At 43.7% G+C, this 27,811-nt stretch overlaps 1 protein-coding gene across 1 annotated transcript in view; it reads right to left on the bottom strand.

Annotated features, from left to right (window-relative positions):
* The window catches only part of rnf13 (ring finger protein 13), a 42,842-nt gene that overhangs the window by 4,406 nt on the left and 10,625 nt on the right, over positions 1 to 27,811 (bottom strand). The window contains exons 4-8 of the mRNA XM_070831976.1: positions 23,721 to 23,843; positions 7,468 to 7,555; positions 6,184 to 6,274; positions 5,433 to 5,538; positions 4,893 to 4,986 (exon numbers count right to left, since the gene is read on the bottom strand). Of these exons, the coding sequence (XP_070688077.1) occupies positions 4,893 to 4,986; positions 5,433 to 5,538; positions 6,184 to 6,274; positions 7,468 to 7,555; positions 23,721 to 23,843 (502 nt within the window). The remainder of the gene's footprint in view (positions 1 to 4,892; positions 4,987 to 5,432; positions 5,539 to 6,183; positions 6,275 to 7,467; positions 7,556 to 23,720; positions 23,844 to 27,811) is intronic.

The raw sequence follows: 27,811 nt of genomic DNA, 5'->3' as shown, positions 1-27,811 counted from the left end.
ATCACGGCCAGAGGGACCACAGTTGTAATAAGCTGGAATTGAGCATAAACATGTTGTTGTTTAACACGTTACATAAAAAAACAGCGTCATGTCACACAGTGGGTCATATTGTTTAGTCAGTCTGTATTATGACGCCATGCAAGTAGTCAATCCTCTGCGCCAACGTCACCAAAGATAAATGTGAACTATCACTGAAACTGCCCCATAGTGTGTCCCCTTGACTGCAAAGATGTCTCAGACAGGCCCAGGAGCTCCGTCCAGTGTCCAGTGAGACACCAGTGTTCTGCAGCAGAGCATAATTCAGTCTGCTCCTTGTCACGGAGCAAATTACACCACTCCCGCTGATCAAAGAGCCTGCTGTGGACGTTACCTACTCCTGCTCCTGCCAGGGATCAGCTTTAGTAATGTCTTTACTGTGACCTGCACATGTGAGCTGAGCTTCACTGGTACACTGCATGTGTGTGTAGAGCAGCGAGAGGAGTTTACAGCAACTGTCGGGTAAGTGCAGTTACGATAAAATATAACCAGAATGTTTAAAGTCAAGCGAATATTAAAACGTGTCAAATGTACACACGTGCTCAGCAACAGCAAGAAACAAGACAAAAAGCAAGAAAAAACAACTGATCAAACCATTTCTACCAATGTGTTAGGTGTTAGGCTCTCTAGATGCCCGATGAAGACTCTTACTCCTCTCCGATTAAATCCTAATATACTGTGTTTTTCTTTCGTTGAATCAGCTTTGGAGTTTGTTGTAAAATGTATTTTTTAACATCACTTGAAAACATCTAGTTCATGTTTTGGAGACTTTTCAGATACTGGGAATCCCTTACACTTACGTTTTGGGGCCAGTAGCACATCTTAAAAAGGATTTGCGAGCCAGTGGAGCTCTTCTCCCCTCCATTTTTCATTAATCAGCCGGTCTGCCAGCATTCCTGGCTCTCAGAGGAACCGCGCTGTCCTACTGAACTTCAGATGAGCAGCGAATGTGCGTAGCAGAGCGAGAGTGAGCGGGCGGATTTAAAGAGAGGGTGACAGAAAAACTGAGGAAAAGGGAGAGGAAATGATTCGGCACAGCTCAGCGCCGGTTGAGCCAACCAGACGAGGGCAACTGGCAGCGAGGCCGGAGAACCCAGAGACAGAGAGAGCTCCTCTGTACTGACATCAACATGCCTCACACACCAGCGGCTGAGACACTGCAGCTGCTCTGTCCAGTGTGTGCGTGCTCAGCTCCCCGCCTATGGTTTTAGAGGCGGAAAGCTGAGTTGAAGGGCGGGAGTGACTCATCGCACGCAGGGAGGGATCAGACTGGAGGTCAGGGGTCGCGGGGAGACTCCAGCCTCTCTCGGGTCTTAAACGAAGACTTGAAAACAACCCCCTTTCATTTCCTCAGCCAGTTCACTGCGTGTTTGTTCACAGTTCCTGGCTTTCGCGTCTGCTAGGCGTCGGTTGCTGGCGGAACCCGTCGCCCAGAGGGCCAGAGCTCACCGTCATACGTCAGGCTTACAGCCTAAGTGGGGATGACGCAAGGCTCTGCAATAAAACCAGAGCATAAGTCAAGAGCTGCACTGTACACTGACAGCCGTGGCAGCTGATATTACATAATCCTGTACACTGACACAGATCTTATGTTGCATGCTGCTGCTCAGACTGGTATTGTGCACCAATTACATGGGCACCGTGCTTTTCATTAAGGCATTGTTCACCGTCCACACAGACTCCTTTTGTGTTGGCTACTATTCATTTCAGCCCGCGTTCTCCCATTTCCATACATGCAAGTCTGACATTATCCAGTGTCTGCCATCAACCTGTGCCTCAAATCTATACGGGAATGTGACGTGGCTAATTGCAATAACAATGTAACATCACCAGCAAATATAAAAGGTATAAATCAAATACAGCAGCAGCAAGAAATAAGTGAGAAGGATGTGAAAAAAAACAAAACAGCTCAATAAGAGCATCTCCAACGACGTGTTTGCAGAGTTGATAGATAGATGTCTGATTTTGTCACTCTAAGCTCGTCTGCCAAAGAAGGTAGATGGTGGGCAGATACACTCATCAGCAGAAAGGCATCCTGCCAGCACAGCAGCAGCTGACGCTGTGGCCGATCAGCTGGCTAACGTCTTCCTGAAATGACTTCACGTACCCAGAAAAGACATCACATAGTGCTGCACATATAAATCTCAGAGTCACACTGTTACAGTACAGAAGTATTAAAACCATACACTGTAGAAACATGAGAACCACTATCGGTATCATGTGTTATAATCAAGAGCTGTTAATTGACAAAAAAAAAACACATGTAGCATCTATAACACCACCTGTCAAGTTACTGATGAGTTTCTGATGCCTGGATTTTGGGTTTTCACTTTTGGTAGTTAGTGCTGCTGGAATTCAGATGTGCAGCAGAGGTGCTGATGGTCACTACAGCTGAGAGAAGCAAACATGTTGATTGAATCGTGAAAATCTTTGCAGCAGGCTGTCGACATTTTCAACTGCATTTTCCAGAAAGAGATGAGAGACGAGTATGCGACAACATATAAAGACAAGAGCCACACTACATGCTCTGTGATCCTTTCTGTAGACTTTGGACATGTGGCAAGTTACAGACTGCAGCTTTAAAAGCAACACTAACACAGCATCACAGTGTTCCCGCTCACTGTGGCTGCATCTGTTCAAAGCCCCCAAGCTCAGCATTATCTGCTGCAGCAGAGGCCAAGGGCGCCATTAGGCACCCTTCCCACTCTGTGCTGCATACACACACGCACACGCACACACACAAAAGCGCTTTGAACCCCGAGTTCAAGCACGCTGCCCAAAAACTTCAGGATGGGAATTGGAACAGCAGCGAGGCTTGAGCGTCACAAAGGCTTGTGTAGCACTGAGCTGTCCCAAACAAATGCCACAGCTACAAATTCCTCCTGTGTCACATAAAAAAAACACTATCAGCATGCTGTAAACAATGACCACTGGTGGTCCAAGCTACTGTAACAGCAGCTTTGTGATTCTAGCTCGCCTCGTTTCTGTATTTACAGCCTCTGGCATTTTTTCCTTTGCACAAATTTATGTTTCATAGAAGGGGGGGGGGGGGGGGGGGGGGGGTCCCTTTTGCCAAATTATATTAAAAGAGCACTCTACTGACTACACACTGCACTTCTGTAACTCAAGAATGCTTTTTTAAAAAAAAAAAAAAAATCACAATCAATGCAGCAAAATCAGAGATTTACTCTTTTTTTTTTTTTATTCCATGAATTCTGCCTACATTACCCACAATTCAACTCAATCGCAGGTCAAGATTCAGGCGTGCTATGCTAGTGGCAGATAATGTAGCCCAAAGCCACTAGGATCAAGCAGACATGAGGAGCGCCCTCCAGAGGTCTGGTAAGCTTGTGGTCTTCAGACCAAATACATTCATCGGCTCCCTTGTGAGGTGGTGCGTTCCATAACATGCAAACAGACTTCGTGTAAAATCAGCGCACTTACCCTTTAAGTGACTGCAGATAAACTTCTTGTATAAACGTACAAAATATCATAAAACCAAATGTGTAAAAAGTAATCAGCACCTCTTGTGCATGCCTAATACCTCTTAGCGTCTCACATTGATAAAAAAAAAAACTGTTGATGGAGGTTATTCCAGTTATTACACGTCTTACTGTCAGCTGGTGTAAACACTGGCTAACAATAAACCCCACCAAACAACAGAGGTGTTGTCTGCCGCTCTCAGGCCCTCCCATGCTCAAACCAGGGCACCCGGTTGCCTGCCAAGCTAGCAGGGCTCCAGAGTGCAGGGCTTAAAAGGTGATTAGGTAGAGATTTGGTGTCCCCTTCCTGTGTCGCCAAATGCTCTGACTCAGCTGACAGGAGCGCAGACGCCGCCCCGGAGACCGTTTCCTGGATATCTGAACTCCCTGTAGCGGCCAAGGTCGACCGTAGCAGTGCCTGGTGGAAACCCTGAGTCAGAGTGGGCACTGCTTGCAGATGCAGCCACTAGCGCGCACAAACCACAGAGCCTGACGTGACAGAAACAGCTTTCTGAGCTAACACACGCTGCTTTTAGCCGGTGTGTTGCACGTGCACGTGTTACTGCCAGGCGGAGGAGAAGCTTCGGCTCACAGCCCTCTCAATTAGCAGCTTTGCAAGGGGGCTACTTATTATGCACCACCCATAGTCTATAAAGCTCCCCGGTGTTCCCCTGCGCAGCTGATTGTAGTCAGGGGCTTTCCAGTCTGCAAAATACAGCTGCCGGAAACACAGCCGGCACAAAAAACCTCTAAATACACAGACAGAACTTACTTAAGCACAGCACAAAGAGGATTTGCATCGCACAACAATGCTATAGCCTGTCTGCCCCGATTGTACTGAAACAGAGGGGAAGCCAGGAGAACTCTAAAACTGCTCAACACTTTTAATATAAAAACAAAATACACATAACTTTCAACCCCATCAGGCCTCTGGCATGACTGAGACCACATTCCAGACCATCAGTCATGTGTCCAGTCTCAACAGAGAGGAGCTCTAATCTGCCACAGAGGGCTTTGTGGAAAAATCAAGTCCATATTAATCCGATTAGCTCCAAGGTGCAGAGCTCCGGGGAGGAATGATGTGTCGTAATGCACTGATGACATCTCTCTTCTGGGCCAAATCATGTGAGAACGAGCAGCGTGGCAGGGAAGTAAAAAGCATCTCTACAGACGCAGAGGTCAAAGGTCAGAGTCGGGAGACTGACAGATGATTTTTGATCTGTTGTTCCACTTAACAAAGAACAAAAATTAGTTGGACGCTCTACTATTCGAACTGAATATTAAACAAGCAGGCCCTCCATTTACAGCAGAGTAGAAACTGGAGTTGACTGGTACCTTCACAGGTAACTGAGATGTTTGAGACTGCCTCCATACCTTTCTTGTACTTGTGGATGGGAAGTTTCTTCAGCTGATCTTTGCGCAGGCGGCTCCTCCGAGCCCTGTGCCGATCCTGGACGAACTTGGTGATCTAGCAATGGCGGAAAAAAGAAACATAGTCAAAAACCTTGAAAATCAGTATTCAAAAACACACACATGCAGATCTTTCTTGTCCAGTCCAAAAAACTGTAACTGTGATTTCTGTCACCCCCAGCAACACTGTTAAATTAGGAAAAGTGAAATGTTTTGATCACAAATCGGATGCCAGACTTCAGCCTGCCAATGTAACACTACTTCCAGAGGCAGGATGAAATCTGGTACCTGACGAAGAGCCAGCCTGGACTCACAATGTTGTGCTTTTTCTGATGTAATTAAGCAGAAACTTTAGAGGTGGTTAACAGTCCTCAGGAGGCAAAAATCCTTTAGAATACCAGGTTTTAATTCACTTCTCAATCATCACATTTACAAGACTACATTTAAGTATAAATAGTCCCTTGTACTTTGAGTTAAAACAGATATGTCTTAAATGTAACCTACCATGAAAACGACAATGAGGATGAGGCAGATTCCCACGATGATGAGGAAGGGGATCAGGTAGTATTCCAGCGGCAGGCTGAAGTCTGGCATGAGGACCACATGTCCCCTAGAAAAACAAGCATAGCAAACCATTGCCAGGTGTTGGCAGGTAACACAAACACAGTGAATGTGACCTCCACAGAGTCTGTGTCACGGCAGCATTTCATTTCATTACAGCTCATCGTTTTAGTTTATTGTGGACTGCAGTGTGACCGTCACATACAGGGTCCTCTGTCAGCATAATGGCATTTCACACACTTTTAATTCTTTTCAGTGAACTCCCTCTACAGCAGACAGTTTGGCCCTCACTGACAAAACTCTGCCAACACCATGTTTGGTGTTCATTCCTCTGCAAAAGACTGGGGACTGACCGCTGGGCCTTTGAATGGTATCTGACACACACACTCACACACACTCACACCAGCTGATCTGAAATGGGACTTTAATGCTGTGATTCTCTGGGCTCCTCCACTGACAGGCGGAGACATTTCATTACCCCTTCACCAGCAGTGACAACACATCACAAGACAAATCCTCTGCCGTGATGTCATTACAGTGCGCGCTGCAGGCATTATTCTATAACAATGTTAGAATAAATCCGTATCAAAGAGCTGGAGGGCGAAGAATGGCCAACAAAGCTCAGTGTGAGGGGTGAAAACATGCTTCTAATTGTATCGATGGGCAGGAAGATGAGATTTGGGTTCACACTTACCCCTTGTCATAAGCGTAGTCTTCTTTCAGAGAGTTGGCAGTCTCCTCGCTCACGAACACAGAGGGAATATCTATCTGCTTCATAACATCCACTAAAGAAGGAGACAAACAGACCCACTGTAATATTATATCATGTGAGCACGTATCAATGCCTGACTCCATTGAACGACCTTGAAACACGACGTCCTGTTATGAGAGAAAAATGAAGTGACTTGTTTGTAGCGTGTTTAGCTCCTTTAAATGAAACGTCTCGTGATTTCACAAATTATTTTTGATTAAGGTTCCCTTACTTACTTTTTCTGGTGGTTTTAACCAAATCTAACTGTCTTCATCAAATGATGGAGAAAAACCTTGTTCACCTCATGAAACTCCATCCGCTGATCAAGAACACGAGAAGCGGTTGAGCTACGGCTTCATCGCTAAGTCGATTAACTTGTTAGTTAATCAACAGAGAATTAATCTGGAACGATTTTGATAATTGATTAATTGTTTAGTAATTTTTAAGCAGAAAGCCCACTGATACCAGGCAATTGTGATACATTTTCTTTTGTATTTTCGGACATTTTATTAACCAAACAATTGAGATTGTTGCCAATTGAGAACAGAGCCAGCAGACTAATTGATGATAGAATAATCAGCCCTGGGTTGAATGCCCCAGATGTTAGTAACTGTACTGTGAGTTAAGCTAATGATGCCTGTTTAAGCCTGTTAAAACTTTTAGACAAGGTTACACGTGAAATAATTAGTTCATACGACTTGTTGGCCCTGTTAGCGAAGACGCTGTTCAACCATCTGAAAACACTTCTGTTGAAGCATACTGACATCTTCCTAAAGTGACGGCAGACCTCTCTTGATAACCATGTACAGAGACTGCGAGATCTATTCCGCTTAAGAACGCTAAGCTGGGCAAGAAGCCTTCTGGGTAATTTATGACTGCGCTGCACCACCTCCTGTGAGAATAGTAGGTGAGATATGAACTGAAAGAGAACCCCAAACATCGCATTTATCACATAAGTGGGCTAAAGCAGGGACGATATGGATTCATAGGCAGGGGATGCTGCAGGGCATCACATCCTTCCTCAAGTACACCTTGAGATTTGAAATGAGCTTCTGACGATAAAACTGCTCGGCTTTTCCTCGGGCTCGAGGATTAAGAGGAAAAACAACGGCCCATCCTCTGTCAAGAGAGACACATGACCAGGCAGCTGTGTGAGAGACGCTAAATGTTTATGTGTTGATGTACAAAAGAGAGAAGGAGGAGTTGGTAGTGGTGGTGTTAACTTACGATCATTGGATCCCATGCTGATTAAGTCATCAGAGTCCACATTGTGAACAATGGCCGCCTTGTACCCGGCTTTCTGGGCGTTTAGGACCTGCGAGGAGACAAAACATTTACGCACGTATTACCAAATGGATCCTTAATGGTGCAAACACCTGGTGATTATTAGTAGGCTAACATCAGCTGCTATAATAATGCCAACAATAGCCTTAAGTGAAGGTGGTGTGTGTGATAACAGGGGTTTTGTGTCAGATAATGTGACCAAATCTGATTTCCACCATCTGACACAGCAGCATCAAACCACATTAAACATGACATAGAAACAGAAACCAGTTGTTGTTGTGGTTTGGGGGGGGGCTCTGTCTTATTTTGCTTTAAGGCTTTTAGTGATGATTCAAATGCACAAGTCATCCTTGTGCAATCTGCAGGGTACAATCTATTCGCCAGCATTAGCCTTACAAATGTAACCCTTCCACTTAAAGGATGCTCTCTGCTGCTGATGTGAACTAAGTGATGATCAGGCCTTGCACGCTGAATTCCCAACAGGACGATAAATTCTGCCGCAGATGAAGAAAATAAATAAATAAATAATACTGACGGTAGCGTTTAATATGTTTGCGGCTTGTTTCCCAGAAAGTGTTTGCAAGAGGCAAGAGGTTTACATTTAGTGCTCCTCCATGATAAACACTGACTGCTCATCTGAGCTGTAACTGGAGAAAACAGGAAGCGTTCGATGATAGGAAGGGAAACGGGGTGCAAGGAAAGACGCAAGCTTAGAGGCAGAGTGGGTTAAAGTTAGAAATGATGGTCTATTTTAGGAAGGAATAACAAATGTTGAAAGTCTGCTCACTGGTTTTGCTCAGTTAATAACGTCTCACATTTTTTACCTTAATGACTTTATCTACGGCTCCCGTTCTTGTTCAAATGTGCTGCAGTTTCTTACTTTATATAACAAAGATGGCAGTCAGGATCTGCACAGAGGCCACGAGCCCTGGAACAAACCCTGCACACTCATGACAGAGCTGTGACTTTCTGAAGGCACAACTTGAAACGCTAATACAAACCAAAGAGTGGCGTCACCACATGAACTCATACAACAAGACTGAAAGCGGTCGTTTCTCCCAGATTGTTTGAAAGGTCTTCTAACATAAAGAGCAAAAGAAACACTTTAAATTAACTAAATTACTTATGTTTGTTAACAAGCAAGCAAAACCATAATTTCTTTATTCATCGAAATCTTAAATACTTCAATTCAGTTTATATAATGTATCAATAGATGTGATAGAAAAGGCGGGATCATGTACACGTCTATACGTACGTCTGTGTGTGTAAAGTGTGTTTAAACGCGCCAGCTGTTTGCTGTGTGTGTGCAGCTGCTACCCTCCAAAAGACAATGCATTATTCTTTTCATATCTGCCAACACCTATATATTCAAATTCACAAAATTCAGTGGGCCCGGGGATGTGTCAAAGTCTGCCTCCAGGCTCAATTATTAACGACAAAACGCGTTGACGACATAAACTGCTGTGGGTTTTCAGCCAGTGGGAGGCTCAGACACATAGAGCGCATGTTAGTTAACATAATAGCTTGCAAATCAATCTTCCGAGAGAGTTGTGTTGTAAATGTGATTGCGTTTCCCCCAAATAAAGCAAATGAGATAGCAGGATGCAAGGGAAATAAATAAAGTGAACATATTCTGGAGGTCCAAAAGTATCTTTTTCAGTGTACTATAGTGTGGCTATTTTCTGATTTTAGGTATTCATATGTGAACATTTAGAGGACGAGACAAAGGCAAAGACGAGACAAAAACCCCAGAAATGTCTGTTATTTTGCGAATGTGGATCAAGGACTCTGCAGTAAACCTTTAATTCCACAGCAGGTTGTGTTTTCACAAAGAAAGTTATGCTGGAGACAGTAAGAGAGGATTTCAACGTGGATCTTTCCAGCAGCAGAGAGCCATGTGAGCTGCATGGTGGATGCAGGGGAAACTGATGCAATGAGGATCTTCCCACCTGCGAGGCTGTTTTCGTGGCTCTGACACAGTATAGAGGCTACGGTATCCTGTACTGCCATTGTTGTGGCTGATTGCTCACAGCAGAAATGGTGGAGGAAATAGGATGTGACAGTACAATCCTGGGATGAGTCATTCTGTGTTCTTACACAGACTAAAAGACTTCGGATGGTGACGGTTTCCTCTGAAATTGAGCAGAAAAAACACTTCAGCATCAGATCATGTAAATGTCATTCAAACTCCCACTTGAAATCAGTGGCGACGAAGGCAGTGATGCTCCAGCAGCCGCGACAATACTTCAAATCAATGCTAAAGGGAACCGTGTTCTTAACAATATAATGCTGCCACATTCAGAGAAAAGATTCAGTTTGTTGCAGCATCTGGAGAACAAAGTTTTTACACAACGCAGAGAAATTAAAGATCAATCTTTTTTCTCACTTTCTCTACAATCACTGAAAAATGAATATGGAACATTGCAGCCTATTACAGCATCAGTAGTAAATATTACATTTGGGTATCAGACGATCAAAGAACAAACGCTTCTTTTTCGAGCCAACGTTTTGTTGCTATTACAGTAAAATGTAGAAGATTACGGCTGACTTAAAAGCAAATAAGGCAGCCCGAGGTGCTGAAGATGCAGAAAAAAAAACTAACTAACCGGAAAGCACTGAACGTCAGGGATTAATAATGTTTAACGAATTAGGAGAATCCCAGGGTGATTATCTGCCTTTAAACCACTGCTACCTGAAGCTGCTGAGGAAACGTTGGTGTTAATTATTAGTCAGAGCATGCGCCTCCCTCCCGTGGTGAATTAACACCCGACCCAAAAGCCAGACGGTGAGAGTGAGACCGTGATGTTTGGCGGTGCAGGAAAACAATCAGTTGAGCTACGGTCACAGTCCGAATTATATGAAAGTCATCTGCTCTGTTAAATAATAGAAGAGGGTCGGTGGCTTTCACTAACCTGAGCAATCAGTGGATGTGTGAGTGCCGTGTGACAGCCCTGCAGCTCGGCCAGGCCTTTTCATACAGGCATTGTACTCTGCTGTGATGCAAGGAAATCCATTTAGAGACTGATTGTGTGTGTGTGTGTGTGTGTGTGTGTGTGTGTGTGTGTGTGTGTTGTGGCCTGCATGGATGCTAACACAGAGCGGTACTGTCTTCTGTCTTTTGTTTCTTCCTTGTCATTGTAATTTTATGCACAGGCATACGTGAAGCAGCGTGTATGGCAGCCGCAGCATTGTGATCCCATGTGTTTGCTTGTGAGGGCGTATTGTGTGGAGGTATCAATGGCTGCTGTGTGCGTCTACAGCCGGACCTTCTGGGTAAGTGACACGCACGCAATATACTGTGTCTGGATGTGTGTATGTGTTGTTTTTTTGTGTCTGTTTTTGTTTTTTGAGGAAGGAAAGAATCCGAATCAGGTTTATTGCAAAGTAAGTTTTCACATTACAAGGAATTTGTGGACTGGTGCATAATCAAGAAACATGGAATATAAAAATCTCTCTCTCTCTCTCTATATATATATATATATATATATATATATACACAAGGAAAAAAACTTAATAAAAATGCACACTATCTTTGTTTTTTAAAGATTAAAGAAGATAAGCAATCAGAAATGCCCATATAGCCAATAGTCCCATAGTCTGATATCACACAGATGATGGGTTTTTTTATTTTTTTAACTATATCTATTTGACTAACTCATAAATCTAGTAATCAAAGAAAAGGTTGTTGATGATATTGATAATATGGAGGGGCAACGTGGCTTTAATTGTGACTGACCAACTTCCAGTTTTGCTTTGTGCTGCTCTGATTCATTTCCACGGAGCAAACACACAATGCAACAATCAATCATCGTCTCCTGAGCAGAATCAGACAGCTCCCATCAGACGCCACAGTTATTATCATGGTGGCAACTATTTTATCTTTCATTGCAACGATCATGAGATGCACGTGAGTGAGATATTCGTGTATACACAGTAACCCGCCAAGAATGTGTGCTTGCATGCGTGTGATTGGCTGATGCAGCGCCTTGCTGGATGATGTCACGTTGCACGAAGCGTGGAGAGACTGCTACATTCTTCTAAATGAGAAGGCTGTGTTTTTCTATAATTTCTCTGACACGTCAAAGAGTTCCATGTAGGATACATTAAACGCTGCGGTGTCTGACATGAGTGTGGTATGTGCAGGCAGTGTTGTCTGCATCATGTCACGCCTCAACGTGTTGGTCAACCAAATTGCTGGAAATCAAGTCATGCAAATTGGAAACTAATGTAACAGCTGCCGCAATCCAAATTTTGGCCAGTTGTGGCTGATACGGGTCATTGGTGGACCAGAAAATTTGTCCTGTAACCGAACATAATTTGGAGGTCACGCTTTACCTCCTAAAATCTACTTAAGCTGCTAAAATAATAATAAAATAATGTAGGTGCTTACAGTAGTCCGAGGACAAGAGGGTCTGCTACCCTGCCTGGAGTTACCTCCCAACAGACAGTTTGGTTTGGTTCGTTTCAGGGAGATTTTACAGTAAGAGTAAAGATCTACTTTGTCTGTCTAGATGCCAGTGTGTGGTGTGGCCTGTCTGCCTGGGATCTGCAGAGGAATTCAACCTCTGCTGCTGGCTCACCCTTGTGTTTGCATGGGCAAAGATAAGGACATTCAATGCATTCCTGAGAGACTGGAGAGAGGGAGGAAACGAGAGACGGGGAGGCAAAAAAAAAAAAAAAGAGAGGGGGGAAAAGAGAAAATGAGATGTGAACCCTCTGGAAATAAAATCAATAGAAAGCAAGCGTGTGTGACTATAAACACACAGGCTTACACCGTGAACGCATCACCGCGCTCTCCTTTCACGTGCAGACCATCACGCTGAACTGTAGCACCGTCGTCAATGTTAATTTAACAGTAAACCATTATCCCTGTGGGACGTCACATTAAAATCCTTCTGTTCTCCTGCAGCATCATATCACTCTGCACACATCCAACTTTATTATGATGGTGTTGTGGAAAAATGGTAAAACAATACCAAAATGTATGCTAGTATTTTCACATTCTGGTTGAATTTAACCTTATTTTAATCAAGGAAAGTTCAGAGCTTCTCAGTACTTGTTCAAAGTTTGACATTTGTACAGATGGCAGCTGTCCAGTAGAGTTACAGTGGAAATACTAGTGGCTAAGCGCCGTTCTCAAGGGCATCTTGATATATTTTGTTAACATGCGACAACATGACTTGGCTCCAGAAACATCTAGCTCTGTTCTCTCCCTTTTCTGCCTTTCAGGGTCTATGTTAATTTTCCTATTTTATACCATGAGATTTAAAAACAATGTGGGAGCATAATAAGCATCTGATGCTTGTTTTCTCATGCTTCTGTTGTTCCGACCAAATTTTGACTTGTGCCTGCAGCACAGATTCTGTAGTTTTTGTTTGTGAGGTTGACCAATTATGGATTCTTAAAAGGCAGATTGGACTCTACTTAATTGGCTGTTGTTTTTGGAGCGCTGTGGGTGAACTTAACAAGCTCCAGAAGACAGTTTAAAACACAGTGTGACACACAAGCTCTGTGTAAAGTCGCAATTTTGATTGTGCTGACATTTTTCAGCAATTAATACTGTATTTATTACTAACTTGCCTCAAAAATGCCAGAAAATGTCACGTTGCTGTGTTTTCCCCGGTGGTACTTTAAAGCAAAACTGAACATCTCACATTTTCAGTTACACTTGTGTTGATGAGGACATTTTTATGACTTGCCAATAACAAAAGTAACACATTTGTCTGCTGTCCTTGTACCTTGTGTGTTTATGTTTACTTTCTGGACGACTACAAGTTAAAAAAAAAAAGCTAAAAGTGCTGAGTGTTATCAAAAGGATGGCAGAGATCTACAGGATATCCCCCAAAAAATTGGGTAGCGGAAGTGGTAGCTGGTATCAGAGGCGCTCAGCCAGTTTAGACAGTGCACGCTGTTGCTCTAGTTCATGTTTTCCATAAATGTGTCCTTTTGTCCATACAAACTTGCCGAATTCCACTGAGGCCTTTAATAAGAGTTTACGTGCCCTTCAGAAAGACGGCTGCAGCTGCTTGGAGGCCGACAGCAGCTTCCTGTGAATGTGTGGGACTGAATGAATGTAAAGGAAAAAAAAACGTGTTTCCAGTCAACTGTAAAATGGGGGAAAAGGAGTATTTCAAAATAGTTTTCCACTACAGGTCATTGCGCTATTGACATTTCTGTGTATGTTTGTGTGTGTGTGTCTGTATGTATTTGTGTGTGTTAGACCTGACTCCTATTGGTCACAGTTGACCGGAGGTGTGTAAACGGTGCCACCTGGAGCTGCCTGACTTACTTGTGTTGGACTTAACCGTTTGGATCCCAAAAAGAGCAAAACGCCCTTAAAAATCTTTGTCATTAATATACTCTGTTAAAAACTCATTATGCAAACAAGAAATTGCTAATTAACTCATGTATGTATATCATGTCACTGGCTACCAAAACACATGATAAAAATTACATTAAATATGCCTGCACACACCTCTGCCTTTTCTATTCCTATACTAGTGTGAGACTGGGTTGTGGACAGAGACTGCTGATAACATCACTAATTATTGCTGCAGCACCACTGTGTGTGTGTGTGTGTGTCAAAAAATTACTGCATCTACCAACCAGTGTGTGTATCTGCTGCAAACACTGCACAGACTCCTTATGCAGCGCTGCAGCTAAAACACACTGACTTGTCCTCACTGTCTCTCCTCCTCGGACACCACTGGCATCGTCTCATCCAAAAGAAATTCCTCTCTTCTCTTCTCTCTAACCAACTGCCCCCTCTTCTCCCGTTTCCCTGTCTCCTGTGAAGTTGAGGCAGTATAAATGACCGGCGTGGAGCTTGTTGTGCTCGCTGATCTTGCATTTGCATGGAGCAGGCTTGACTTCAGCTTTGTGTAAATGAGTCTGAGCAGCACTGCGCACCTTCCTCACACAACGCAGGTCAAACTAAGTGTTTCAGGGCAAACGCAAGTCCAGAGTCAGCAACCACGATGATGAAACATTATAGTTGAGGTTGATGATCACTGGGTGTTCTTGAAGAGCACCCAGTGAGCCGGTCCTGGCTGGACAGTAAGAGAAACTAAACGGTTGGGTACATCCAGTATGTCTCCTTTCCGAGACTTGCTTCAAAACTGGACTTAGGCTGGATCCAAATTAGACTGTAATCAGGTCGGGTCTGATCTATCAGCTCTGATGTGTGTTACATCACAGCTGGAGGAAATATTTGCCTTTGTCAAAAAGTTTTTTGGAATTTGACTCACAGCTGAAGAAAAACATTATTTCTTATATCATAAGTTTTACAATTATCATACAACATTATTTTCTCATATCGTAGCTCTTTTTGACCATAGCTACGTGTTCATTGTGACATCACGTCATGCTGCTGTCGCTGTGGGCCTTCTGTCTATATGAGGGCACATATTCATCCTGTTAACTCCTCCTCATCTTTGTCCTTCCTCCTCAAGACCTGAACAAAACAAGTCAATTTTATTTATAGTGTCCAAAAAACACATTCTCAGTGTTCAGTGGGACAGACATGGAGACACGAGGAGTGCCTAATTTGCTGTTAGTATACAGAAAGGCTATAAAAGCACACCTCCACTGGTTCCAATTTCCCTAAACTGTATCAGATACAGCAAAGCCTCGTTCTCCTCCTCTGCTGTTTAGACAGCAGCTTCCAATCAGGTCCTCATTTCCTTGTCTCGCCTCCTCCCTTTACCTTCTCTCTCCCCCTCTGCCTCCCACTTCTTCTTCCCTCATATCCACTAATTTCTCCTCTTATCTTGTCATTCACCCTCCTGTCTCCTCATGCTCTCGTTCCTCTCCTCTCCTCTCCCCCACCCCTTCTCTCTTCCCTTCCACAAGCTTTCTCCTCCCACCCTTTTCCTCCTCTTGGCACCCTTCCCCTTTTATTTCTCCTCCCCTCTTTTCCTCTCCTCCCAGTTCTCTTCCCTCCCGAAACAAAACTCCCCTTCTTTCTCTTCCTCTTCACTTCCTGCCTCTTCTCTAAATTTAACGTCCTCCTGCTCTCCTCTCTCGGCCCTCATTACCTTTGTTTTATCATCCCAAGTGCCACCTTCTCCAGAAATCTGCCCGCCCTCTTCTCTGATATTTCCCCCCTCTCCCTCTCATCTATTTTCCCCCTTCTCCTTCATCCCACCCTCCCTTCGCTCTCCTTAGTGTTTCAGAGGAATGTGGCGCAGAGCAGAGCTGGGTTTAAGTTTCAAGGTCCAAGCGGCTGATGAGATAAAGAGTTCAATAAAACTGCAAACTAGTGGGAGAGGCTATGTACACTGATAACACTGCACAGATGCATTTCATGCATCTCGCATCTCACAAATTTGCACCAACGGTGTTGCAAAGTTACCTATAACACATTTTAATGATGCTTCCTTTGCCCAATTTGTTTGTACCCTTAAACACATTTTTACTTTTCTTTGACTATTTAACTTTTTATGCTTGTAAAGTGCTTAAAATATTCATTTTTGGCATGTTCTTCTTTAGTGTGACAGCTATAGTAGAGACAGTTGGGAAAGGCAGGGGAGAGCGAGGGAGGATGAAAGGCAGCAAAAGGACCAGGCTGGATTACAATACAGGCCGCTGCAGTAAGGAATCAGCCTTGTGGTACGCGCTCTAACAGGTGAGCTACCCCGTAAAAGTCTTTTGGTAACAGTGAAGCAATTTGTAACCCTGACTCTAGGTAAGTGCTGCATACATAAAGCATTACTTAATTAAAACTACATATGTGGTAGATGAGACACCACCAACTGCTGTAGCGTAGCGTATGTATCCAAATCCCTGCTGTCTGTATGAGGACGTGCATCTTCTTCTTTCGTCCAACATTTTGAAGATACATGATACGATTTTGATTTTGATCTGTAATTAAAAGTGTCTGTGCCGACTGTGTGTGTGTGTGTGTGTGTGTGTATAGGTCATATGTGCAGGTCGGGTGTGCGTGAGTCCTCTACAGCCCAAATGAAGCAGGCTGAGCTGTTTGTTGCCACAACAGGTTACGACAGACATAATAGCGGCTCAGAAAAACGACACAGCCACATGAGATATGGCAATTTCTCTCTCTCTCTTTCTCTCCCTCTCTCTCACACACACACACACTCGAGCTAGTCATACATCCAGTCAGCCATAGTCATACCCTGTCATGAGACTGAGTGAGTGTATGCAGGAAGCTAGATCATTGTTTGAATAAAGACTCAGGCCTGTGTGTGTGTGTGTTTGTGTGTGTGTGTGTGTGTGTGTGTGTGTGTGTGTGTGTGTTGCTTGGGGGCTGTGAGGTCACTGGAGCACAAACAGGCTGCACGATAAAATGCACTTACTGTAAGGCATTGGTAGGAAGCAGGGTTAGCTGGGAAATTACCAGCCACCAGAACAAACGCTGACCAACTGAAGTTGCAGCTGCAAACTCGTGCTTGACAATTTTTACACTTACTCTGAAGCTGACTAGACAGACCGTACTGTTGGTGGGAAAATAAGGTCCTTGTGACCACTCCCGACTCATCAGGATTTTGTCAGACATGCTTGATCTGTTGATAATATACTGAAGCAGAAGGAGCCACGCCTAAAGATAAGCTGAGGGACTCTAACCTTCGTCTCTTCACCACTTGTTTCTTTTCCTTCAATGCATTCCATCAGCAAAATTTAAATTGGATGGATCGGCTATCAATCAACGGCATTTTGTAGCCTGTCATGGACTGCATGCACGCATATTTCCCCTCCAAGTGGACGTAAACTTGAATTTGTGCTGAACAGAATATTACGGAGATGAAGATATTACAAGGAGGGCTGCCTAAATGCAAACATAACCTCACTGGTCAGAGCTCCCTCATGCTTGATTTTCTATTTCTTATCCATTTTGGGTTTCCCCCCCACCTCCTTCTATTCGAAATAATAATAGAAATATACTACGGCAACATTTGTAGAAGAGATCCACTTGGCAACTGGAGAGGAAATCACTTTTTTCCAGAAATATAGGTTCAAGTATTCACGTTTCTCGGGCCTGAGTTACCTCATCTGAATCAGGTCGTTATTAGGGGAGGCGCTTATTTGCTATCATTAATTTGTAAGTGTATTCTTCCATGGCTGTGTGGTTATACTGATGGAGCCGCTGTAATTTTCATCAGTTTTCTACCTCAACCTTGAAGCGCACGGTTAATTAATTCAAACATAGAACTGCTCAACTTTTGACCACTAATAATTTGAGCACAGTCATCTGGAACTGTTCACACAAGTTCAAACAGAAAGGAGAAATATCTTTTTCCTGTAACAATGTCACCTCAACACAAGTTTCCTTATATGTCTACGGTATATTAGAATATGACTGATGCAGGGTTTGTGGAGCTGGAACAAAAAAAACTTTAAAAAACCCACAAATTTAAGGTATTTTTATCAGAGAACTCTGACCGTGATTTGTTCTGAGGGGAAAATCTGACTGCAGCTGAATAACAAAAGCTGTCAGTGCTCTCTGAGGTCATGCAGAAACAGAGATACCATTACTTGGTTTATTAACAAACATACAGTACATGCAGTTCTTACTTCCTCTATTATCCAGACCTATTCATCGGCCAAGCTCGTGTGTATATCATAACTGCACTGTTATAATCATAAGTGAACTCTTCTGGTAAATGTTTTTGAATGAGAGAATTGTTCAGAGGATGATGCCTGATCTCTGCCCTGTCGCATGAAGTTCACAGCTTCCTGACCGGACAAAAGGCATTTACGCCAGACTGGACGTTTAGTCTGAACTGCCCTTTGCCAGGCAAGTTCTCGTAACACAACCTTGGTGTCAGATGGGGAAATTTCCACCAGGCAAAAAGCTGTCATCTCTACCAGCCACAGAGCGCTTTTTACACAATATGACTCGATGTGACCTGATCACTTCCTACACTGATTTATGCTCCTTTAACAGGGCTTTAATTGACAGTTTTATGATAAAAAAATGTATGTTGTCAGATATAGAGGGCAGCAGAGAGAGACTGAATGGATGCGAGACATTAAATATGAGAAAGAAAAGGAAGAGAGGGGGAACAACGCGGTTCCACAGCACTCAACATATCTCTGTTACATAACTAGGTCATTATAGTCCCTTTCAGACGCACGCTGCAAACCTGAACTTATCCAGACGTCATCCACAGGATCTGTATGGGAGAACGCAAATGTTCAAACCAGTTGGACGCGACACTAAGTGGACATAACCCTGTCAGCTCTTCGTGCAAAGTCCCTGCGATTTCCAATTGAGCCCATGTGTGAACAGAGCAGGCCATTGTCCAGAGAATTCAAACATCACTACGCTTCTCGACTCTTTCGTTGATATTGCGGATGCATGCTGATAAATACGGTGCTTATATAAATGCAAAAGCAGCCATCATTGGGGATGAGTCGGCAGCCTCGTCCACCATCTTTGATGTGCAGTAAACAAAACTTTACAGTACCTATCTGTACTTTTTTTTTTTTTGCTTTTCTGTTCTGTGTGTGTGTGTGTGTGTGTGTGTGTGTGATTGGACGGCAGCATAGGGACGGACGGACAGAGAGTCTGCAAGGAATCTTACAAAGAGCGAAGGGAGGCACGGCGGGGGTGTTCATGAGAGAGGGGGGGGTATTGAGTTTCCTGTCCCCTCCACCCCACCCCATCCCCGAGAGGTCAGAAAGGTCACCAATGAGCCTCCAACCACCTCAAAGAAACCAAGTGTACAGGAAGTGCAAACCCTGCCTCTCTGGAGATTTGTTTTCTAAAACGAACGGGCCATGGAGGAATTAGGAATTCTCTCCCTTGCTCTCTCCCCCTCACACACACACACACGCGCGCACACGCGCACAGACACACACACACACACACACACACACACACACACACACACACACACACACACACACACAAAGAACGAGTGTGTCTATTAACACCCCTTCACTTGATCCCCTTCACCCCTCCCCATCTCAAACACTCGCTTTCTCTCGACATTCGACCCCCTCTCGGTCATGTCTTATCGCAACACGCACACGAGTTCTCTTGCACACTCTCGTACACACACTCTCACACAGGAGCTAACACTTGGCGGAGGGTTAAGTGGGTGAGCGTCCGTTTTATTGCCCATTATTACAGCCAAGGATCCATTAAAGCTCTGTGCTCACTGGATGCTAATGGCTAAATGCTAGAGAGGAAGCTGCAGGGGGGGACAGAGAGAGTTGGAGGGCAATGGAACGAAACAGTGGGCATGTTGGAGGGGGGGGGTGACACCGCTGCAGCACACACACAGTGCCTCATCTCTGTCAAGATGGAATCTATTATTCCTTTGTTTCCCAGCAGCTTCTGGAGGGAACTAAGCCCTGCAAAGAGAGAGGAAGGGAGGAAGGGGGAGAGAAAGAGAGAGAGAGAGAGAGAGGCAGACAGTAACACTTAAAGAGAAGGAGAAAATGTAAGTAGGAGAGTGATGGAGAGACAAAGACTGCCAAAGGCAAAGGGAGAGGTGGACGAAGAGGGTATCCGTGTGTGTGTGTGTGTGTGTGTGTGTCCATGTGTTGATGTGTGTACATATGAGCAATCATTAAACCAGAGACTGAAGCCAGACAGCACAGCCAGACCTCGCAGTGAGAGTGTGTGTTTTTATGTCTGTGTGTGTGCAACTGTGTGCGAGTGCGCAAAGGGTGACGGAGGGGAGGAAATCAAAATAAGAGAAAGACACCCTCCCTAACACACACACACACACACACACACACACACCAGACAGGGTCGAGTTTCCAGACGGCTGTCAAACCTCAGTTTATTGTCTTAATTTTCAGAGTCAAAATTTAAGCTAGGTGTTTCTATCATGTTGATGATAAATACAGTCATGGATGTATTAAAGGTGCAGTGTGTACGGTTTCATGGCATCTAGCGGCGAGGATGTAGATTGCAGACAAGTGAATCACCCTCTGCACACCCCTCCTTTTCCAGGTGTGTAGGAGAAGCTATGGGAGCTGACAAGGATTCATGCACCTTTGCTTTTTCATCTGCTGAATAATAAGTTTGATCCTTCATTTGACAAAACTTTGGTTCTCAAATTCAAAGACAAAAAGTTCTTCATCTTCCAACTGATGCCCCGTTTGTCCGTTCTGGGCTTCTGTAGAAACATGGCAGTGCAACACGGCGGAGTACATGGGAGAGGATCCGCTCACTACGAGCTCATTCGAAGCACGATTCTTAGTTCCAGGTGATTATAAATGAGGATTACGTTCCAATTCTCCCAATAGATCCCCCTAAATCTTACACACTACACCTTTAGGAGAGCTACACTTGGCAAACGCAGTCAGACCTGCTGCCAATTTGTCGCAGTGGCGAACTGCAGTAGTGCAATAAAAAACGTCCATGATAAAAAAAAAACACATCAGTAAAGATGCTTTTTTTGGCTTTTTGCCTTTATTTTGATAGTGACAGTAGTAATGAGTGTGTGTGAGAGAGATGAAATTAGATGATATAGATATAAGCTTTATATACACAATATATATAATCAAATATGTAATAAATAGAATCGATGTTAATGAAATACTGATGTTCATATTAAAAAACTGTCCTTCTCCATACTACTGGAAAAATTTTATTTTGCATTTTGGCTGAATATGACCTGAAAGAAATTAGCACCCTACAGGAATGTAGTTTCCAGTTCTTTAAACACAATTACTTTAACACCTATTTTTAGAATTGTTTTGTATCTAAAATATTCTTACACTACAGTCAAATCATTTACAAGTAAGCAGTTGAAAACTGTTGCCTCACAACAACTGACCCTGCGATCGCCTTTCTCACAAGAGCAGATGGAGCGAGGTGTGAAAAAAAAAAAAGATGATCAGACTGCGTTTACTTGTCACAGTGAAGCTAAAAGATGACAAAGAGGTGAAAGGACAAACAGCGTCCTCCTCTCATCCTCAACAGGAAATATCTTAACTTTGACTTTAATGAGAAGGAGCTGTGAAGCTTCGCAGACTAAAACAACTAACCCGTTTGGCCTGAACGTTGAAATTTACTTTTAAAGTCAAATAGGTGCTGGTGAGAAATGAATTATAGCGTTAAAGTGTTTTTTATGAGACAAGTAGATGAACGAGTGCTATGAGGTTACGCTCAAAATGCCACCAGACCTCAGCAACAAGAAAATCAGAGTAAACTTCAACAAGTCAAAGCTGCTCCGTTGGGGGTTACAGGGGGTTAAATGTGACCTAGTTCAGAGAGACTGATGTGTGTGTGTGTGTGTGTATTGTGTGCAAATAAATTGTGTGTCTGTCTGACACACAGCTATGTGGAGTGGAGTCTGGTTACACTCCAGCAAAGGGAACACCTCAGTGTCCCGTCTGTCAACATGTTTCTGTGAGTGTGTGTGTGTGTGTGTGTGTGTGTGTGTGTGTGTGTGAGCAGTAAGACCATATAAGGCTGTATGGTTGGTTCACAGCTACAATAGAGAGAAAAAAAAAAGAGCCAGAACGAAAGACGACGAATCAAATAGACTGAAAAGGGATGGATGGGAAATGTGAGAGTGAATGAACGGGGGAGCGATGAAGAAGGTGCAGAGGGAGAAGGAAAGACTGAAAAGTACGAGAGGAAAGAGGCAGAGAGAAAGATGCCAAGAGGCTGCATGCTTTCCTCTCTTTCACCCCATTACTCATCCCCGCTCTCACTCTCTTAATCCTGGCTCCCTTTTCTCCCCCCTCATCTTCTGCCCTCTCTACCTCGCTCCTTCTCTCTCTCTCCTTTCTATTCTTTCTGTTTAGCTCTGAAGGTTTATGGTGCATTTAGGAACCAATCTACCACATGCTGTTTCCTACATATGGGCATTTTTGGTTTCATTTAGTGCAAAAGTGGAAAAAAAAAAACAACCTCTGAATCGTTTTACTTCTGGAACAAATCATCCCTGAGAATCAGCGGAGGATGCTGTATTAATAATAAAACTCAATAATTCACATGCTGCCAAGTTTTCAGACCAGAAATCTGACGTTTTTCTAATCACAGGGGACGTTAATGTGTTCACAACTGAAGTATCTGGCAACATTTCAGGATGTCTGCTGGCGCTGAAACGCGTCTGTAAGGTAAATGTCTCGGAATTACATAACAAGATATTTATCATCGAGATCCCTCCAAGCAAATACTTGTGTTTGGGCTTCATATTTAGTTTGTCACCTTTAAGATTTTATTGGCTTGTTGACACCTGTAGAGTTATTAAACTGGTGCAAGTAAAATTCCACTTGTATGCAAATTAACAACTGATGTCATGTGTTCCCTTCAAAAATGCAGCTGGCAATGACCCGGTTCAACTAAAAAATCCACTGTGTTTTGAATTTGCTTAGGTTAGTTAGACTTTGACTTACATTCAATGTTTTTTTGTTTTTTGGCAGGTCAGCTATACAGCATTATTTTTTACTTGTTTCCTTTATCTTCTTGTCTCAACATCTGTCTCTTCCCTCACTGGTGATGAACTAGGCGACTCTCCCAACACACATACACCCCGTTTGCACTGCACATGGCGCGATGCCTCGCTTGACTAATGGAGATCAGCTCTCTCCATCTTTCAGCCACTTCGGCGACGGCAAACAGAACTTTTCAACTCCACAGGTCGACCGTCACACACAAACCTGCCAGCAGGAGGAGGAGAAGAAAAAGGCAAAGAGGCGGTCGAAGGGGATGGATGCTCATGCAGGAAGTTGTGTTAAGGGAAATGGCGGCGTCCTGTTTTCCTCCCTCCGACCAGCTGATCTAAGAGCCTCAGTGAAACTAACCCTGAAAACAACTGATACGAGTGCAGTGTGAGGCAACACACATCTGTGCACAGTATCTCACACACGGTTGTACTTTAGGCAGATTGCTCTTGTAAATTAACTGCTGCTTTCAATTACTTCCAGGTATTTTTATGCACTAAAATGGCATTCAGTTTGCAAAACAAACTAACTAGGGGCCTGTTGATACAAGTGAAATAAAAAGGCAGTCAGAACCCTGTTTAGCTATTAGAATAAAACTAGTGATGCTATGCATAGATGTGAAGATGAAATAGTTAAGATTACAGAGATGGTTGGGGTTGATAAGTGTGGTTAAGCCAGGAAGGGCATCCATCTGACAATAACTACATGGACTGCATGGTAAATGCTCTGCACTTGCATAGCTCCTTTCTCGACAACTCAAAGCGCTTTAACGCTACATTCATATTCACCCATTCACACACCGACCAGTGTAGACACTGTACCTTGATGTCAAAGTTGCAGTCGAAGCGCTTGATGAGGACGATGAAGGCGCCCGTCAAGTTGTCCCTCGGAGGGGGCTCGATGGGCTCGCACGCATTTTCTGGTCGCGCCCCGATCAGGAAGCCCTGTTGGGATGACATCATCAGACGTGAGACGGTGAGAGAAGCAAATGAGTGACTTAAGTCCCAGTTTAGGCAAATGTCATTTATTGGAAGTCAAACAGGCTACTTGGAGTCTTTCTCCAAAATAAAACATCTACTATTAGAAAGCACCATCCAAACCTACAAAATAATGATACACTGCAACTGAAATTTATTATCTCTCTACAAACCCTCAGTATCTAAACAGTTGTGATGAAATAGATGATGATGACGAAGTAATGACCGACCTTGCTTCACATTCATTCAGTGTCACTCCTGCATCAGAGCTCGTGTCCTCTTATGTCTATAAATACAAAACTGCGCTGAAGCAGTTAGAGGGTCAACTGTGTTGCTGAAGGGCACTTTGACGGGAATTAATGTCTGCAGTGTGACACTAATGGCCATCAGCTTACTTTCTCACACCTCACAGATACCACTGGTCATATCGTACCAGGATTTCTTAGTTTTGTTTGTGTGAATATGACTTATGTTGACAGTCGATGTCACAAGATGAAAGTCATGTGTAAAATCACAATACTTGTGATAACAGCGGCTTCATCGCTACATGTCATCAGTTTCTAAAAACCTTTTTGTGAGCCTTTCTGAGATATAGTCACACGGTTTGGGCCCTATATAGAAATATTTTGGGTTCAAAATGCATGACAACATCACAGAAAGGACCCTGGGAGTTGCTGGTCTAGCGCTGCCTCAATCAGTCAGTTTGTTTGTTCTATTGTGTGACTTTTAAGGGTTAATTCAAGTCCAACACAATCTTTGTGTAACAAGCAATTAACACAAACGAAATGACCAATATGTTCTGCAAGGAGTCTGATGGCTTTGAATCAGGCAATATAACCACTATTTCACTAGTTGGAACAAAAAGGATCTTGCAGGTCTATCTCTGTAAGGATCCTTTCCATAATACTGTCAGACACTTAGAGTCAACACTAACAAGCACTTCTAGTGGATGTACTCTGATCTGGCACAATGGCCCAGAAGAATTACATTACAGCCGTTAGAGTTCATTCGCTGCCTCTTCTCGTCCGCCGGCTGAGGCGATGTCTTGATCACTTCCAATTTGTATCTACCAGTCATGTCAAACCCAAAATATGTACAGTGCTGTGAAAAAGTATTTGCCCCTTTACAGATTTCTTCTGTTTTTGCTTTATTGTCACACTTACATGTTTCAGATCATCAAACAAATTTTAATATCAGACATAGATAACCTGAGTAAACACAAAAAGCAGTTTTTGAATGATGATTTCATTTATTAAGGGAATAAAGCTATCCAAACCAACCTGGCCCTATGTGAAAATGACTCCAAGAGTGCATCGACAACTCATTCAGGAGATCACTCCAAGAACCCCAAACAACATCTAAAGCACTGCAGGCCTCACCTGCCTCAGTTAAAGTTAGTGTCCATGATTCAACAATAAGAAAGAGACTGGGCAAAAATGGCCTCCATGGGAGAGTTCCAAGGAGAAAACCACTGCTGACCAAAAGGAACACAGAGGCACATCTCACACTTGCTAAAAAACATCTTGATGATCCCCCACACTTTTGGGAAAATATTCTGTGGACTGACGAGACAAAAGTGGAACTTTTTGGAAGGTGTGCGTCCCGTTACATCTGGTGTAAAACTAACACAGCATTTCGGAGGAAGAACATCATACCGACAGTCAAACATGGTGCAGTGTGATGGTCTGGGGCTGCTTTGCTGCTTCAGGACCTGGACAACTTGCCGTAATTGATGGAACCATGAATTCTGCTCTCTACCAGAAAATCCTGAAGGAGAATGTCCGGCCATCAGTTCGTGACCTTAAGCACAAGCGCACTTGGGTTATGCAGCAGGACAATGATCCGAAGCACACCAGCAAGTCCACCTCTGAATAGCTCAAAAAAAACAAAGTGAAAGTTTTGGAGTGACCTAGTCAAAGTCCGGACTTAAATCCAATTGAGATGCTGTGGCATGACCTTAAACAGGCCATTCATGCTCAAAAACCCTCCAATGTGGCTGAATTAAGACAATTCTGCAAAGAAGAGTGGGCCGAAATTCCCCCACAGCGATGTGAAAGACTCATTGCCAGTTATTGCAAACGCTTGATTGCAGTTGTTGCCGCCAAGGGTGGCACAATCAGTTATTAGGTTTAGGGGGCAATTACTCACATAGGGCCAGGTTGGTTTGGATAGCTTTTGTCCCTTAATAAATAAAATCATCCTTTAAAAACTGCTTTTTGTGTTTACTCAGGTTATTTTTGTCTGATATTAAAATTGGTTTGATGATCTGAAACATGTAAGTGTGACAAAAAAGCAAAAACAGAAGAAATCTGTAAGGGGGCAAATACTTTTCCACAGCACTGTATATATGGGGCCCAAGTTTAAAAATAGAGAGGTTACCGTTTAAAGGGGCTACACATAACACCAAGTCATTACAAAGTCTGAGCGGCACCATCTTTGATCAACCCTCCCACTGCTCCAAGATTAACAACATCCATCAGAACCACAGATGAAAAACAAAATTAAAAAAAATTTAAAAACACAGATACTGAGAGGCAGATCTACTGCAGCCCCAGATACAACAGTGGCAAACCAAACATTAATTTAACATGGTAATGTATGCATAATGAATAGAAGACTTCCCACTGGAATGAAGAATATCATGGACTCACAAAAATGATGCGTGTGTGTGTGTATCTGTGCCCATCTGTATGCCGTGTGTGTCTTTATGTGGCCAGAACAACCTGCGTGTTTTTGTATGTATCACAGAGTCGGTTTGCTTGGAAAAACTGTGGCCCTCGTATTTTCCTCTCTCTCTTTCTCTCTGCCAACGACAGCTTCTGAAGTGACTGATGAGAGGGAGATAGCGGGAAGAGAGCGAGGGTTTGATAGAGAGGCTGACAGAGTGATAAAGGCGAGGAGAACAAAGGCGGAAACAGCAGAAGATACAAATATGGAGGCAAAGGGAATCAGAGACCCACTGAAATTCAGACGAAGGACAAAAACAGATGGAGTAAGACGAAAATAGAAAGGTGAGGACAAAAAAAAACAGGCAGACGGATGGTGAGAAAAGAGAAGGAAGTGAAGAAACGGAGGAGATAATCTAAGAGGAGACGATGAAAGGAAAATACACAAGAGATGAGGAGGGAGGGGCCTGATGCCAGTGATACATTTCTAAACCCCTGCTGCTCTTATGCAAGTGTAACCGACACCGCTGTGTGTGTGTGTGTGTGTGTGTGTGTGTGTGTGTGTGTTTCAGAGGCAGGGTGGTCGACAGGAAGCGTGGACTGCTGTGGGACTCGGGGAGTCTGCCGCCTCTTTCAGCTCTCTCCCTCCGTTTAAAAGCCAGCGCTTTTAAAAAAAAAAAAAAAAAAAAAAGCTGATATATCAAGGACAGTCAGCACTTTGTCTCACAGACACACAAGGCCGGTGTCTGTAAGCGGCAAACTGATTTGCCGCCTGCCACACTGACACGACTCCAGAACAGCAGCTGAGCCGCATATGGTAAATGACCAAAGTGCCACATCACATTTACAGACCCACACCACACAACAGAGGAGACCAAGTCGCTGACTGGTTGTAGCTCTAAATTAACAAGACTTGATGTTTGCATCCAGGGATCACGGCGATCTGTGTAACCTCACAATCGGGGAGGAGGAACATGTGAGGAATCACCCGCCGCCCTCACCACCGTCACCTCTGGGTGCCTCCTCCAGCGCAGCTCTGCCTTACTGCTGAATGACATCACTGAGCCACTGCCTCACATTCCTCCTCCTGACTTTGAAAGCAGTGACAAGAGTGCCCTCTGTTGGGTGGAAAAAGCATTTTTGAGAAAACGCCTGCAAGAACTGCAGACTGCAGAGAGAGGATGGTGATGGCGAAAAACAGGAAATAACTAGGAGAGGAGGGGAAATCCTGAAAATGTAGAGCTAAAGGAGATGTGGATATAATGCTGT

This window comes from Pempheris klunzingeri, chromosome 6 (genome assembly GCF_042242105.1).
Source record: "Pempheris klunzingeri isolate RE-2024b chromosome 6, fPemKlu1.hap1, whole genome shotgun sequence".
Taxonomy (NCBI): Eukaryota; Metazoa; Chordata; class Actinopteri; order Acropomatiformes; family Pempheridae; genus Pempheris; species Pempheris klunzingeri.
Note: the sequence above shows the minus strand (reverse complement) of the source record. Positions and strands in the feature narration are given on the sequence as shown.